The 17195-nt window shown below is 42.4% G+C and overlaps 1 protein-coding gene across 1 annotated transcript; it reads right to left on the reverse strand.

Annotated features, from left to right (window-relative positions):
• Nucleotides 1-100: 100 nt before the first annotated feature.
• Nucleotides 101-14768, reverse strand: LOC131579730 (glycerol-3-phosphate dehydrogenase 1-like protein). The gene is made up of 8 exons (XM_058840091.1): nt 14593-14768; nt 10784-10961; nt 8809-8949; nt 7468-7606; nt 5724-5836; nt 3891-4124; nt 3644-3750; nt 101-2236 (listed from the first exon to the last, which is right to left on the reverse strand). Exons 1-8 carry the CDS (start codon nt 14631-14633, stop codon nt 2140-2142), a joined length of 1050 nt encoding a protein of 349 aa, XP_058696074.1. The 5' UTR covers nt 14634-14768; the 3' UTR covers nt 101-2139.
• Between the last annotated feature and the right edge of the window lie 2427 nt (nt 14769-17195).

Raw genomic sequence — 17195 nt, forward strand, 5'->3', positions numbered from 1 at the left:
GAGCTGACAATGATTAACTGCAAGAGAATGTGCAATAAAGGACCACTATTACAACAGTAATTTATTTTGTGAGAATGTTTAAAAATGAAATTACATCAAGTCTGCATATTGATCACTTTATTAAACTGTTACTTGATACACTTTGAATGTAAAATATTCTATGTTATTATTAGCTCATACATGATTTATCAGAAATTCAGCCTCATGTTGAAGGAAGGAATTTCCTGAATTCTCTATCACATCCTCAAGTATTTGTTACTTCAAAACTGTGCAGTGTGTAAGTATTTTTCCACTTGAAGATTGTAAATTCCCTGCTTTGTGTGAAGGATTTGGCCACATGATTCCCATTTCAGTGGCAGGAATGTTGGTGTTGCTCTGCAGAGCCCCGAGCTGTTGTTGGCTGTGACTGGAGTCTGAGCAGGAGGAGCTGAGCTATCCTTGTTGCAGTTCAGCAGGATCAGGGATGCTGCAGCCACTGGTTTTTGGTATCTGTGCTAGCTTTGCTAGCTGTGAGACTGAGATTTTTACAATATATTTGTAATTACAATACATTATTTTATATATATTACTCTAGTAAATGTGAAAGACCTATCATTCCTCTAAATTGAGTTGAAATTATTTTATAATTAGCTCATTTTTTTTCCTCTAAGCAATATGACAGCGAGTACATAGATTTAAAAAACTTGCCTTCCTCTCTGCTATTTCAGAAAATCTGATAAAGCACAGCAAAAGTAGGTTACTCTTCCTTTTTTGCCTTCTCTCAAAATAGGAATATTTCAAAAGGGGATTAAAGCTTATAAAATGTGCCACTGTTCATTTTATAGATGGTTTTATCTCTGAAAAACATCAGGTATGTAAAGTTACCCGAGTACAGCTATAAGGTTTAAAAACTTCAATGTTTCTAAAATTTATGCCACTGATAGCACAATTTAAAAAACACTGGTCTGTGAACCCAGTTTGTGTTTAAAATTCAGAAGCAGATGGAGATCTCTCTCCTGGAGTGTAAGATGTGCTGCTTGAGCAGGATCAGGACACGACTCTGCAGTCTGGAAAGGCACGGGGAGCTGCACTGGTGTCAGACCAGTGGAGTTTCCCGGTGCAGCTAAAATGCAGCCCTGCAGGTGTGAAATGCCAGTTTGCAGGAGTTCTGTGCGTCTGGAGCGGTAGTTTCCATACTTGTATAAAAAGTCAAGTATCACGGAGGGTTTGTCACTGTTACTGGTTGCTGCTTCAAAATTTCAGCAAGTGCACAAACTGTGCAAGCTGAGCCCTGGGTGCATCTCCCTCTCAAACCTCCACTTCTCCCCTCTCAGCTGGTACCAATTAATGATGAGGACTTGCTGAGAAAATCTGATGCTAACAAAACTGTCTTTGGTTATTCCAGATTTTTTTTTTTTTTTTTTTTGTAGTTTGAAGGAATGCAGTAAGTTTAATCAAGGTCAGATTACTATTGAGGATTCCTAATGTCCCAGATTTGAAACAAACAACATGCTCATCCCAAATCCCCTGTCCTTTCCCCCACCCCTTAAACTGTTTTATTTATACATCTGATGAATATTCAGATGTGTTTGAGCACAGTAATAGTACCTATTTTTCCAAAGAAGCTTATACTAGGAAACTAAATCAAGGAAAGCCTAAATGTCCCAAAATACAAAATGTTATTTGTGTTTGAGGGAAATTATGGAAATCCAGCATTTGCCCATGTGATTGCATCTAACTGCTGCTGGATTTTTTAAAAATTATAATTTATCTGTTTGAATGATTTCTTTGATTTTTCTGTGTTTTGTGCCATTCTAGAAGTACCTGTAGCCAAAATGTTGAGTTTTATGTGAGCTATTTAGCTCTGTTGTAGAAATTACAAGAGGAACTGTTTTCAGTCAACAAAAAAATAATTATAGAGAAATACCCACATTACTAATTCAAATAAATACTGTTAAATTTTACATTTGTTTCTTATTCCTTAGGTATAATGTTGAAATTAAAGGCAGATTTTGTTACCCCCAGGGCAAGGGGAATGAAATACATTCTTTGTTGCTTTTTCAGCAAGTGTCACACAACCTGTTTCTCTACTTCAATTGCCTTGGAGTGAACAGAAGTCCCAGGAAGGTGAGAATTCATTCAGGTGAGGAGAAGGGATCTCTACATGTGCTCTGGGTGGTTCTGCAGGCACATGAGGAAATCCTGGATTGATCGACCCTCATAGCAGATCTTGTAGATGGTTGTAAATAATGGAAACCTGAAAGAAGCATGTAGGAATTAAAATAGTTTTTAAAGTTTATATGAATATTTCTATTCCATTTTAATGGAAAGAATCTTTTTGTTCTGTTGAAAGTGGAAAAATGTTGTTTATCTTTACTATATAATTTTAGCTTGGGGCTGCCTTTACTGGAAGACTAGTGGACGAACAAGAGCTAAAGAGGGGCAAATTATGGGAGTAACAGCAGAGAAAAGCTGTTTTGGAAACAAAATACCTATCCAGTATTTTTTATTTAGAAACAATTTTGAATTGCATATCCTCTTTTTCTGCTGTGTGCAAAATGGATATATTATTTGCAGTCATTACTGGTATCCAAAGGACTAAAAAGAATGAAAATGTCTAATGATTTTCTTTTCTTGGCTTAAAGGATTCTTTTCCTTTTACAAGCTGTCTTAGTCATTATGTAGTAAAAAATGAGTGCACTGAACAACTCGGAGCTGAGCATGTAACAAAGTACAATTATAGGATAATTATTAGATCAAGCTGTGGTTTAAAGATGCTGTCAAAATGAGCTTTCCTTTTCTCTCTCATATTTGAAAGATAATGCTGCTTGAATCTTTTGTATCTGTTCCAATTCTAATAAGTTTTTAAGGATTCATTTAGCAGTGTTTGACTTCTCAATACTGCTGATGTATAAGAGGGAATGGGATGGAAGGAAGTTTAGCTCTGTTGTGTAAATTGAGGCAAAGGTTTCAAATTATAAATAATCTTACATCATGCCAAGGAATTAGAGGTACTTTTTACCTCAGCAGTATTTGTGACACTAAAGTATTGATATCAGCACACATTAGCTGTTCAGTGCAGGTAAAAATCTTGGATTAGGAATATGATCCTGAAATTTGTACTGAGATAACCAAGTTCAGGTTTGCACTGAGAGCAGGACTGCTGCAAGCTGCAGTGGTAGTACACTGTACATTGGCCCATAAATCATGTCTGCAAGATGATTCTGTGTATGGCCTTCAATCTTATTTGGGGGATTCGGATGTCTGGGAGGCTTCTTTACATTGTAATTTCTTCTGTTTCCTGCGTATGGGCCAACTGCTTGAAGAGTGATGGTCTCTGTGGGTCCCTTCCAACTCAGAATATTCTGTGATTGTTTTTCCTGCTGTTCCAATATGTGATCTCACATTACTCTGTCTTCTATTAGGCACTAACAGTATCCCTGAACCCACTCTCTGCCTGTGACTTGTTTCTTCTAACACTGCTCAGCCCTTACCCCATTCAACTGACCCTGGCAATGAGGAGTCAAGCCAGGCTCTAGCAGTGGCCCAAGGTGTAGAAAGCTGTTCTTGCAGAAATGAATAAAATAATTAAACACAAGTACAGTTAAGGAATCACTCATAATTTGTTGCTGATTTTGTTGTTTTTTTAAATCAAAGCACTTACTTATGGAGCATATCTTTCTGTTTCAGAATTTTGTAGACTTCGGCTGAGGTCTGAGGACCTTGCAGCTTTTGTCCATTCAGCATTTCCTTTTCCAGCTCCTCAATGGACTAGAAGAGAGAAGACTGATTGGGTCAGAGGGGATACTGCTGTGATACCAGCAGTTATCAAGGTAAACAATTGATGCCTTTGTAAAACACAGAAGGACTTCTTCATGCATTAGCATAAAATATTTCAAAATAGTCCTTACTTTTCCTGTGCGAGCAAAGGCTTCTGCTACTTTTCTGTTGCGTCCCCCATAGCAGGTGGTGATGAGATCGGCGACCCCACAGCTTTCCAAAAAGGTGGCTATTGACACTGGTCCCTTGCAGAACATCTTGGCAAAGGCCACCATCTCCATGAGGCCCAGGCGTATCACTGCTGCCTTGGTGTTGTCACCGAAACTCAGTCCATCGCAGAACCCTGCGCCCACTGCCACGATGTTCTGAAAATGGGCCAGTGCAAAACACAGGGGAGGGAAGGAAACGGTCAGCCAAGGTGTGCAGCTCATCAGTGTGTACTGAGCTGCAAGGAAACCCCACAAATCCCTCTTCATCTGAACAAGGGTCAATTTCCAATGGCCATGAGTTTATCTTATGAAGAAACAGGTCAGATAATGTTGAACAAAAGTCGCTGGACTTTTAGAAGATTTTTATTATTTACTGTTACTCCCATGACCAAAAAGCAAAGCAGTGTTTTATACACTAATATTGCAATCACACAGCATGTATGTGCAATTAGTGTTTTATTTTTCCACCAGTTCCAAGTTGGATCTCACTGACCTTTCTGTTTAACTATTTAAAATATCCCACACAGAGTCATACCCTTCTACACTTTCCTTGTGGGTCTTTGATTTGAGCAGGCAGGAGCATCTATTTGAGCTGTTTTGAGCATCTATGAAGATGCTGCAATAGATCAAATTTTGGGCTTACCTACAAATATGAATAGAACCGCTCTTCTCTACAACTCTAAACAAATCTTTCAGGATCCTAAACATCTTCACAACTCCTCACCATTGTTTGGCATGCTTCCCTTCCCACCTTCCAATTCACAGCTCCTAAATAAGTCCCTAATAACTGTAGTTCAGTGTATATGAGTAATATGCCACCTAGTGCTACCATTGGCATATTTGCTCCAGACATGTATGTACCCCAGTGTACATGTTTCATTTTTAAAATTTTTTTTAGCAGAGGCAAAACCAAAGCATTTATTTCAAGAAGTGCAATGATTTATCACAAAACAGAAAAACCCTCTCTCCCATCTGTTCTTGCCCCCAGTTCTGCTCTGTGGCAAAAAGCAAAATCTGTAGTGTTTGGTTTTGTATGTCAAGAAATTTTATTTTTGTATGTGAAGTTAAACAGGACCAGATCTTTCCTCATCAGTCATCCACCTCCTCCATGGAAAGGTGAATTATTGAAGTATAAATGACTAATTCTATGAAGAAGTAAAAAAGATGACAGGCTGAAGTCACTTTCAATTCACATAAAAGCAAACTATGAATCTCTATGATACAATTGTCCCCTCACTGGAAATTTGGTAACTCTGGTGTTATTTCTGATCCCACCTGGGATCTCCATGTGGGCATTGCTGAATGCTGCACAGATGTGCTGCCAACACAGATCATAGCTTCTGATGTGAATTTTCTAGCAAGTTAGTACTTAAATCATGGACATAATTACTAGTGGAGCTACTCTATGTACTGAGAGTCTTTGTTTTGTGTGCTCACAACACACAGACAAGAATATACAGTGGACTAAACTCTGCTCTCAAAAACAGATGTGCCTCTGGTAAAATAAAGATAAAAATACAAGTATTTTGAAACACTTTGCCTGCAGCTACATTTTAGATAAATTTCCCCTTTTTGAGACATTTATTTCCCAGGTTTATTTTCCAGGTTGGAAAACTGGCTCATGAATTATTCATCTTGTCTATAGTCATTCACTCACATGGTGACAGGACTCAAATTAGACCCCGTGGCTTACTGAAGACTCAGGTGAGGTTAGAATTTGGCCCTAATAAAACATATTGGCTTGAAAACACTCACTTTTAAGGCTCCACAAAGCTCCACTGTATCGGAGTCAAGCACCACAGTAATCCTGAAATTTGGGGTCTGCATTAATTCTTTAAAGATTTCACCTTGTGTTTCATTTTTGCATCCTGTGGGAAGGAAGGATGAAAGAGCGCTTTTACAATGTTTCAGAGTGCACACAATTAACCTGAAATAAGGTTCTAGGGATTTACTTCAGCTTTTGTGATCCCAGTCCCAAGGTGTTGCTAAACCAGAGGTTTGTGCAGCAGCAGTTCCTGCTGCTGGATGCCAATGTTCAACTCCAGGCCACTGATCAACGCTGCTTAGTGACACTTTAAAGAGCTTAAAAGTAGATACCCCGTAATGAATCCTTCTGCCTGAGAAAGCTTGTACAACCACAGACCTTACAAAAGACATTGTTTACAAACCATTCCCTGAAGGACAATGGTGTAATTTCTGCTTTGAAAATGTAAACCTGTGTCACTGCTAAGTACTATGATGGGGTATAAATGACTATTGCCCAGTTACAGGGAGATCCACAGATGATGAAATTGAAGGTTGGCACTGCTAAAACCTTTTTCCTACCAATTGTACCAGAGGTCATGTATCATGTTGTTACAGTGCTCAGCCAAGGAGAGCCCCTAGTGCTAAAGGACCCGAGGTTTGCCTTAATCCATAGAGCCCATGGCCAGCTGGGCAAAGACCTTTGAATAGAGTTTCACTTCAATTTTTTTCAAGGTAGCTTGGTTTCCTTCAGGGGGAGCTCAGCTATGAGTTTTTCTAGCCTGGGGCACCACATTCTGGTAGCTGGGAGGTTTCTCATCATCTCCTGAGAGCCTGTATGATTGCTTCTTGTTCTTCACAATACCAGCTCTCTTTGAGGTGACTGTTTCTGGGCTGCATGGCTTTCCATGGCGACAAAAGTAAGGTGCAAAGCTCTTTGCACAGTCATCATCACATCATGGCTTCAAACCAGGCCAGCAGAAATTAAATTCTCTCCAGGAGAATTAATATAACTCAACTCTCCTGATCATGTCTAGTCCTATTTGTGCCTAGTAGCTCTTTCAGTAACAAATGCCCACTGCATTTGTTTGCACCATTAATGTAATATTTGCAAGGCAAAGGAACATTATTGCAACACAATTTATTTTTCTTTTGCCTCTCCCAACTATGGAAAAATGTAACTTTAATTTTGACTGACTTAAAAAATCTCTGAGTTTTAAAACCTACTGGATGAACTTTTCAAATCAGGTCAGACTCAGTCTTGGGAGGATCTGAAGCCGTGGCTTGGCAAGCAGTCCAAATGGGAGAGAAGAACAGAATGTTACTGGGTTTTCTTTTCCAAACAAAGAAATTTTAAGATGAAGAAATACACCTCTGGGAGTGTGAGCACATAGGAGCTTCTGATTACACTTCTTTATCTAGGCTGTATTGTGTATCAGCTGCTGATGTACTCCATGTTGAGCTCTACAGACAAAAATGGTGTCTCTTGACAACTCCTACAGAAGCAGGATTAAGCTGTGATATTTTCAGTGGATTAAATTAGCTCTCAGCACTGAAACCCACTGTCAGTTTGAATCTGATTATTTTAGCACCAAACCCTCTGGAAATAATCCTGGCTCCCTGAAGGAGCTCAGCAGGCACACTGCTCCACTTGGGAACCAACTGGGACCAGTCACATCCCCCTGCTTCTTCCAGAGGTTATCCTGCCACAGATGACTTTAAGCCCCAGCTCTAATTGGCTCTTTGCAATAGTTACCAATGGTGGTCTCACAGAACTTCTCATCAGCCACTTCTTTGGCTATGTTGGCCCCCATCAGCACACTGATCTCTATTTTCAGTTGCTCTCGAATGAGGTCAGAGATGAGCTTCAGGCCATCAGGACCCTCATCAATCCCCTGAAAAGAAGATAGTTAAAGCCAGGGTATTAGAATAGGAAAATGACAGCAGCAGAGCACTGGTAAAACAGAAGGTGTTCTATTGCCTGCAGCTCTCTGCTTTTAATTGAAAAGAAAGGGTCTTAAAATCACTAGTGTTAGCCATTAATACAAATACTCTGGATTTGTAGTTTGGTAACTGCAAATTCAAGGCAAGCTCAGGGAGAAGGGGTGACAGTCAAGGTAATCCTGTAAGGGGCCTCACATCAAGTGCTGCTGTCCTGAGGCTTGCTTTCTTTGATGTATTTTTCCTTTCAGTTAAATTTCTGTAGTATAGGATCAGAGATTTAAAATTAAGTCTAAAAAATGGCTTTTTTTGCAAGATCTAAGTATTAATCAGAGTGCTTTTTGGGTTTTAGGCAGTATACTGAACTATCTTGGGCTTTTTTAAGCTAAATTTGCAGAAATGTCCTTCCTCTCCTACCTTCCTCTCTTCTCCTTACTGCTGCTTATGAGATAATTTCTACAGAGGGGAAGAGCTGGTATTGAAGTCCAAAAACTTGAATTGCATTTCTTTCATTACAGTTTTAAGTGGGATATTTCCTGTAATGCAATCAAAAGGAGTGGTAAGACTACATTCCTATGCTTTGCCTCTGGCTTTTAGTTTGACATTCTCTTAAAATATTCATACCTTTTAAGATTACGATTGTCTGGTACCTCTCTGACCTTAAGAAGAGATTCCTCAGTTCATGCCAGATAATTGCTTCAGTTTTGCAAAATCATTAGTGTTATTATGCCATTTTAATGCTGCCAAGAACAGCTTTAGTATGTACTTGGAAGAGGCACTTTGACTTGGAGTTCTTAGTTAGGAGTTAGCTGAGGCTGTAGTCTCAGAGTATTTTTTTTCTGGCAGCAGTGCCAGCTTTATGCATCCCTTCCTCTTCCCATTTTCACCTCCATGCTGGTCCAAGTAGGAATTGATCCAAGCTAAACATGACTGGCAAAGACAGATACTCTTAGCCTGGATAGGTTGCCCCATCCTTCCCTCTCCACAGCCACAAGAACAGCGGAAGGGCTGGCAGAGCTGGGCAAGTTTTAACTCTTGCAGAAAGAAATGCTTGTGTTTATGCAGAGCATGCAGCTGAGGGCTGCAGCTCCTGTCCTGAAGTTGGAGCTCTTTATTTGCTCCATGTTGACTGGGTACTGTCGAGACAACAGCTTACCTTGATCAGGGAAATCCCAAATGTTCCAGGTTTTAGCTGTCCTGCAATCTGCTCACAGATTCGTCCAATAAATTGATGTGGCAGAACAAATACTAAAATATCTGCTCCGTTTGCTGCTTCAGCCACGTCAGGTACAGCCACCTGGGACGAGAGTGACAAACAAAATGAGCCCCAGGTAGGAATCCTCAGGCCTTGCAAGACACCATCATGCCAAAGCCATGGCAGATGCAGTGCAAATGTCCTTAATTTTAACTGGCCCTCCACACAAGCAGCTACAGATCTCTTCTGAAATATACAAAGCAGCTGAACTGTTTTGGGGTTGGATTTATAATTTTTTTATAATTTTACCCTGTGTGGATAATCTGGGGAAGATTATATACTTCATAAATTTGCAGTGTGCTGGGAAGCCCCTTCATCTTCTTGATCTGGTTCCTGAAGATAGCTGACCAACCCCATATGATTCTTCTGGAATGAGTGGTAGCACTGGGGAGCACAGGAGAAAAAGGGGGTGGTGGGACAGAGGCTCTTCTGGAAGTCCTTAGTTTCCATTAGGTCACCAGCTGAGTTACTGAGGAATAAATTAAATTGCATCAAAAGGCAGAGATTATTATAATCTTTGGGCTGGTATGTGTCTTTGTTTTAAATATACAGTAATTTTCCCAAGAGTTACAAAAATCTATACAGTGTGCTTAAATACTACCTAGCTGTATCTTCCTCCAAATGCCATTACTCAGAACAACAATTCAAGCCAGGCTGCAGAAACAACAGCAGGTGACTTTGAGCCTGCTAGAAGCAGTTTACAGTACATCACTCTTGGATGCAGCCTTGGAGCATGCAGCCTTAAGCAAGTGGGATTCCCAGCAAGAAAACCAGAGCTGCTGCCAGCAAGGCTGCTTCTCTGGGAAAACAGTGAAGTGGGAGCAGAGCAGAGGCTAGCAGCACTGCACAGGCTGTGCTCCTGTCTCTCCAAAATGCTGCAGAGCAATGCAAGGAAAAGCTCAGCTTGTTTGGTTTTCTTTATTTTTTTCTCAGTTGGAGATGGCCTGAGGGTCCCTCTACTGCAACCAGCTGATTTTTGCTGGTGAAGCCTCAGGCTTTGCTCTAAATAGTGTGAGGCTGGCCTCAAGGGATGATGAAAAGCCTGTTGATCTGCTAGAGTGTTGTAAAAATAACAGTGACAAGTCAGTTGTAACCCAGGAGAACTGTGTGCCAAGTTCAAACACCAGGAGTGCAAATATGCAATCACAGCACAAAATGGAATACTAAATATAACCACTCCCCAAACAAGGAGACCTGCCACATGCAGCATTTTAACTTCCTTTCACAACTGCAACTGTTCCAAAAATGTGGTGCTACTCACAAAGCAGTGGCATTTGGCAAAATCTTGAACAGCCAAACCTCCTCACCTCACTTGCTTTGGTGGCAGTAAATTATCTAAGGTGATTAATTTAAGTAGAGATGTGTAACTTGGTATTTTAAATGTCCAGAAAAATAAATATCTTATATTTTTTGATGGAATTTAGAGCTGTATTAACTACAGCTGTCCTGAAATCACCCATGAGCTGATAGGTCATTATTCATCTCGTAAGTTGCAGCCTCTGCTTTTGACTTCTTTTTGTGAAGAAAGGAGAAGAGTAGCTTTGCCTGTTTTTCCAGAAGATGCTGTGGGTTTGAAATATCTCAGCTCAGTGTAGACAGATCTCTGCCTGCCATTTCTAGAGCTGTGCTGATTTCTGCCAGGGAGGAGGATGGTGTGATACCAGCACAGACACAGTTGGTGTTTGAAGTTGTGTGTGACATACAAGACAAGCAGAAATCACAGAACTGAATTATATTCCTGGGAGTTATAATGGAGTGAGTTAGGTGGCAAACTAGAACAAAGCAGTGAATTGCTTTCTAATTTCTTTCTCTGATGTTGCCTCCCTTATAAAAAATAAACAAATTCAGTGATTTTGAATTTCTGTTTTCAACTTACCACGTTGTGGGGTATCTTGTATCCAGGTAGATATTTAACATTTTCATGTTCCTGGTTGATGATTTCTGAGAGTTTCCTTCCGTTAATGATCTCTTCAAACACCCACATCTTGACAGTGGGATCAAATCTCTTGGAATTTTGGACATTTTTGCCAATGATTCTTGCTATGGCCGATCCCCTTTAAAATAAAAATAAAAATAATTAAAAGGGGAAAAATACATTTTTTGTGAATTGGAAACACGAGTTACTTTAAACATCATAACTCATAAAAAGCTGTCTAGCTACTTGCAACATTTGTCAGAAAGCTTCATCCACTACCCTCCATCAAGAGCCCCTCAAGTTTAAAAACAGCGAAAGCAGAACAGGGGAAAAATATAACTTCAATAATGGAACTGAAGTAGTATCAAAGGCTATAGAGCAGGAGTGTGATGTACCATCAACAGCACTAAAAATACATTATCTGAGATGAAAATCTCTTATGGTCCTCAGATAATTCTGGTTTTTGTCAAGATCATTAAATGTAAAATGACCCAGGTGGTAAATAAGTGCTGAGCAATCTTGCTGTGACAGTCCTTGTGCATCTCATGTAAAATAGATGCATCCCACTTTCCTATCCGTAACCAAACAGCTACAATAAGGATTTTACATAAGAGGTAAATGCTCAGAAAAAAAATCAAACAACCCTTCAACCTGGTGGTTTCTCTTTGCTTATTGTTCTAATTATCACTGTAATACTTGCAGCCTGAGGATATTTTAAGCATCCAGTTTACTCATCTTGAGTCATGCTGAGCATTTTTAATTTCAGGTCAGACAATAATTTTATTCCCCCATCATCACTGCAGCATTGCAAACACTCACATGGCAAGGGAGAATTAGAAACCTCACAGAAAATATTGGAAGTATTAATGAACTTGAACTTATTTGAGGAGGTGATTATTTTTACTCCTCTCTTCCTTCTCTCCATTGTAATGCTACTTTAATCTCTCAAGTATTGGCCACTTTATTAAAACAAGTGAAAGAGAAGCTCCAGTTGCAGCACTCTTGTCCTCTGACCCACTTGTAACAAGGAGCATGAGGATTAGCTGTGGTGTGTGTTCTGGAACTGATAAAGTTCTTGGGGATATCAAAGTCTAGGTAAGTCGGAGCTGTTAATGATTCAAAGGGAAACCACATTGTAACTGACCCTCCTTGGTTCACCCATATTTTTCATGTAACAGGTTTGCATAAATTAAATTGCTCAATAACTACTAAGGTCTTATTAATAGGTAATTAAGGTCTTAATCTTTAATGATAAAGAAATCCTGCTGCGATCACGTTTCACTTTGCTCAGTGTTGATTATATGCTATATCCTGAGCTACTGTAGTCTTTTTATTTAGTTATTTAGTTTGGGGCTTTTTGGTTGGTTTGTGGTTTTTGTTTTGGGTTTTTTTAAATTTTGTAAGGGATTATTTAGTTTGGTCCTTTACAATATTTAGGGAAGTGTTTTAAGGCTGAACCTTTACTGTAAGACTTCTGCTGTTTTGAAAAAAAGGCATGCATTCATATTATATCATACATTCATATTATTTATAAAATTGCTTATATTCTGGTTCTCTTGCCCTGCTATCAACAGAGGGCACATTCAAAGCTTGAGCTGAGGATGAATTTTGGATCCACACAAGAAAACTGTACTAACAAGAAAAAGGCTTGGGTTTTTTTCATAAACTTGAGATAAAGTCATTGTCCACATTGTCCAGCACATCCTGGATGATGAATTTACACATCAAGCCTGCCCATAAAAATAACTTTTTTAGCTAAGTACCAAGAACATATGATTTTCCGTTGAAAGATGCAGACTCCAGCTCTAATCCCTGAAATCCTGAATGGGACTTGCAACTCTCAGTAGATAAACACAACCCCTCCTGTACCTACTGGCAACCACAAAATGCAGTGCAGCACTTGCTTCGCTCAACCATATCACTCATGAGCCTCCTGGCAGTGTTGACTTAGCAAGTCCCCGTGACCTGCTGAACTTCTGCAGCTGACATGAGCTTTTGCAACATTGCTGTGTCACGTGTCAACCACGATTCTGAGCTGCAGGAAAGCCTCAAGAGCACGGATCTGAACTGCCGCCCAAATATTTATGAGGAACATAAGAAAAAAAAATGTTTGCCAAAGGTAAACATTGTATTTCTCTGTAACACTAAAACAACCTGTTCTGCCACCAAAGCTATGAATAGATGTTATTCATAAATCAGAGCACAATCTTTATGTCCTCCCTGAAGATTTTAGAGTTGATGTATATGGTAGGAAGCAAGAGATGGGCCCAGGAAGACAGGCAGTATGGGTAAGAGATTGTATTGAATGGGCTGGGGTCTCAGTATCTCTGTAGTATAGCTCTTTTCAAGTTTGTAGCTACACGTGGGAAAACAGACAACTTCCTCGAGTACAGATCTGAATACAACTAAGTGACTTTAAATGATGTCTCATGGAAAGGGGGACAGCCTGGGAAAAGCTGCTTGAGGATGCAGCAAGAGAATGATGAAGTTTGTGACTGTGGGCTAACCAAAGGTAAAAAAAGTTGCCTTCCAAACATGCAGTCATGGCTGTTGAGGGCTTGGAAGAGACAATGAGCACAGGCAGGTGAGGGAAGAGAAAGTGGCAGGGAGAGGGATACCTTCCCTGAACAAACATGTGAAAGCAGCAGTTGAGGAAACAAATGATGGGGCTAGAGAAAGCCAGAAGTATGACAATGAGGTCCAGAAGACTCGGCTGTGCATGTTCCATGTGAAAGGCTGCATCTGTGAGGTGTCATGCACAAAGAGAATGCATGGAGGGCAGTGGACTGTTTTTACAAGGCAGGAAGTCAGAGAGCTGTGCTTTAACTCTGCTGTGTTCTCAGCAGCTCACAAGCAACCACTCCCTCACTTACTGACTCTTCTGGCATTACTTCCACCTAGCTGTCAGATATTTTTAAAATCTTAAGAAGCTTGCTCTCCTTGTACAAAAACAATCACCAGAACTACCTGGAGGCTGGGTTTGCTAATCCCAAATGCATGCACATGCATGTTGGTCTGTTTGTTTGTGCTCAGTGTACAGAAAGCATAAGAAAAGTAAGATGCTAAATCGTGTGAGATCTTACTGATCTTACTGGGATCTGTCAAGCTCAGGGAGTTCTGGAGACCTGTGCTCTTTCTGGACTGGAAAGGACTGAGCAGTAGCAAACATATTCTCAAGAATGAGGACAAATGAGAGACCTGAACACTATGCTGTGTCCACAACAAGATGCAGAAGGACATGCTGAGGAGGATGGAAGTGAAAGGTGCCAATACATTGTGGCTTTAAATGAAGCCCGCGCCCCGGTTCCTTCAGAGATACACAAACAGCATCACCACCCTTCTCACTGCTGAATGCTTCAACCTGAACTGCCGGGGCCCTGCCGCAGGCACACACAGCGACAGCCGCAGATCCTGGCCTCTCTCTGCGTTCTGTCGCCAGGCTTTAAGCGGCTCACACACCTGGGGCGATGCGGGAGCCTCATGTCTTTGCAGTTCTCATTGACCGGTGCATCTCTCGGGGCCGATGGTCCCTGCCCAGGAGCTCAGAACCGCGGCAGGACGGGCCCGGGGTCGCGGTTTCAGGACCATGGAGACGCTCCGCGCCCCCGGCCCCGCCGCTCCCCGTACCGCACCTGTTGCGAAACCCCCCCTCGCCGCGGCGGGAGGAAAAACCGAGGAACCAACGGGGGAAGGAGGAGGAAAAGGGAAAGACATGAGGGAGAGAAAGGGAGGAGGGCAAAGGGAGAGCCCCCCCGCGCTGCGGCACTCACCAGTTCCCCGAGCCGACGATGCAGACGCGGAGCGGCGACATCCTGCGGGCTGCGTGCCGCCCGCGGGGCTCGGCTCGGAGGGTTCGGTCCCTCCCCAGGCAGCACCGCCCCTGCCGCCCGGCCCGGCCCCCGGCGATGCGGGAGGGACGGGCGTGAGCGAGCGGCGGCCCCGGGGCAGCGCCGGGTCCTCCCCGGCCCCGCCTGCGGCCCCGGCGGATGCTCTGTCCGGGTCGGTCCTTGCGCCGAGGGCTGCCCTGCGAGTGTCGGCTGGGAGGGGGGGATTCAGTGCCCCGGAAGGGGAATGGGGAAAATGGTGCCTTCTCCGAAATGTAAAGGGATAAGGACCTGCGTGGGGAAAGCGGGAAGCCCGGCACTTCTCGTGGGGTGGGACCTTCTTGCCCGCCGGCGGCCCCGAGGGTTTCGGTAGGGTGGGTAATGTGGCAGAGTCTGTGGCAGAGGAACACAAGCTGGGCACTTCGGGAGAGTGAGACACCTCAAAGTCCTACCTGCCCTGCCCCACAAAGAGTAATGGTTTATATCCTTCAGTCACATTAGGAACACACCAAGAAAAGACTATGAGCGCGTTAGCAGAGTTAAATTCAGCTGATAAATCCTGAACTATATCACAGCTCTTAATATGGGACATCAAATAGAAGTTGTCTGCAAGGAAGAACAAAAAGGAGTGTTGGTCCTTTTCTCCTACATTGTTTAATCATGCATAGCACCCTATGAATGACCACATTTTACTTCTCTGCCGCGTAGTACACCCTGTCTCCTCCTCAAAGCATCCTTCTCTCATTTTTGAGCCTAAGGTCTGCATTTGCCACCTTTCCTGCTCTTGCACTCCTGCTTCCCCTCATCCTGCTGTGTCCAGGCTCCTGTTTCTGCTGGGGTTGTAGGCTCAGCAGTGACCACATCTGCTGCCCTCACCCCAGAGTTTGGCTCAGTGGGTTCCTGGCTCTGTGGGATGTGGACACCTGACCCTGTGATTCATGGAGGGAGGCTGGCTGCCAGCACTGGAGGAGCTCGTGGGTGTTTCTGGAGGTACACATATGTTCATCTTGCCTGCTGTCAGCTCCATTGGCTCAATTATTTATTGCATCCTGATAGTGATGACTTTTTGTGGACTTAACAGAAAGACTAGGGAAAAATCCTGCAAAATAATATTTTGAGAAAATAACCAGGACAAGTTGATGAAAAGGAAGGTGTAGCTGGGACATGTGAAGCCTGATGGAGATTCTGAATTACCTGCAAACAAAGTTTGAGCCCAGCCAAGTCACTAGAGCCTTTCTCTGGCTCCAAGTACATTTGCAGTATCCTGCTTGTTCTCTGTGATTTGCTTCTTCCTCTGTGTCCCTTCATTCTCTTCTCCCTTTAACTCACCTTCCCCTTGAGAAGAAGATCTAAAGTGGTGATGAAGAGTAGCCATCATCCTTCTTGCTCTGTTTCTCTGCTTGTTGCAAGCTCTTCTGTCCTGGTGAGTCCCCAGGCCCCAAGGAGGGGACATATTCACTGAAGCACAGGCTTCTGCAACTAATGCATGCCACAGAATATGTCCCTGGTCTATATAATAAACAAAAGCATTGCAAACTGTGTAGTGTTTTTTTTTTTTTTCTAAATGAGTGTGGAAGTTTTTAACTACAAAGAAAACCTGTAACAGTTAGGTGGCCTCTGGACTGATTTATGTGGCCTCCACATCATGATTATAATGACCATTTGGTGGGAGCAAATAAACTGGCACTGGATGAGCAGGCAGATGGATACAGCAGCACTTGTGAAGAGCAGGGGACACAGCTTGGGACCATGAGTGCACACATTAGCTTATCCATCTGTGACACCAATTGGCTGTGGAAGTATATAACTTGTGCTGCTGCTGAACTCTCCTCTGGATTTGTGTTCTTATTGCTCCGTGGAGATGGATAGGGAAGCATTCACTCTCCAGGGACTGTTTCATGTGGTCTGCAGGCAGTTTTAGGTATCAGGTTTGGTTGTCAAAGCTGCCTCAGTGGCAGTGTTGTGTGAGGCACCGAGAACTGGGTCCTTTGTTAGATTCCAGAGCCCTGGAGCCACAGAGCACACACTGGCGGGTGCTGACAATTGTTGTTTTATCCGGCAATGGGAAGGATCTGCTCTTTCCCATGGAAGCTCCATGTTTGTTTTTCACATAAGCCCAGGAGCGTTAGCTCTGATGAGTGAGTCATTGGGACATAACAGTTATAAAAGCTCAGTCACCATAAAGGGAGGCTAAAGACAACTCTCTCAAGGCCACCCCCACGCAATCTCACCTGATCTTCCACACGTAATGGGTCATACATATGACCCAGAAATTTCACAGATGAACTGTTTCCCCCTGAAAACAGAAAAACCTGACCATCAGTGCAGCAAAGCCAGGGCAGCAACAGTAGATTTTGCTAAACCAGGTGTGGCTCTTCCTGTGGTGGCAATACAGTCTTTGAACATCCCAAAAGAAGTGACTGAGAAATGCCAAATTCAGTATCCTTTTTAAGACTGGTTAAAGGTTTTGCCCCCTCTTCTACTGAGAAGCTATTTGAGACCATTACTCCTCTCACAGTGAGAGGCCTTCTTCCTGTTTCATATCCAAC

This window comes from Poecile atricapillus, chromosome 5, assembly GCF_030490865.1.
Source record: "Poecile atricapillus isolate bPoeAtr1 chromosome 5, bPoeAtr1.hap1, whole genome shotgun sequence".
Taxonomy (NCBI): Eukaryota; Metazoa; Chordata; class Aves; order Passeriformes; family Paridae; genus Poecile; species Poecile atricapillus.

Bases quoted from the DNA above. Each gene is read 5' to 3' on its own strand.
- LOC131579730 (XM_058840091.1), bottom strand. From the start codon at position 14,633: ATGTCGCCGCTCCGCGTCTGCATCGTCGGCTCGGGGAACTG. The intron at 4,125-5,723 runs GTGAGTGTTTTC...GCCCATTTTCAG, and splicing joins AGCTTTGTGGAGCCTTAAAA to AACATCGTGGCAGTGGGCGC. The intron at 3,751-3,890 runs GTAAGGACTATT...TCTCTCTTCTAG, and splicing joins CCTTTGCTCGCACAGGAAAA to TCCATTGAGGAGCTGGAAAA.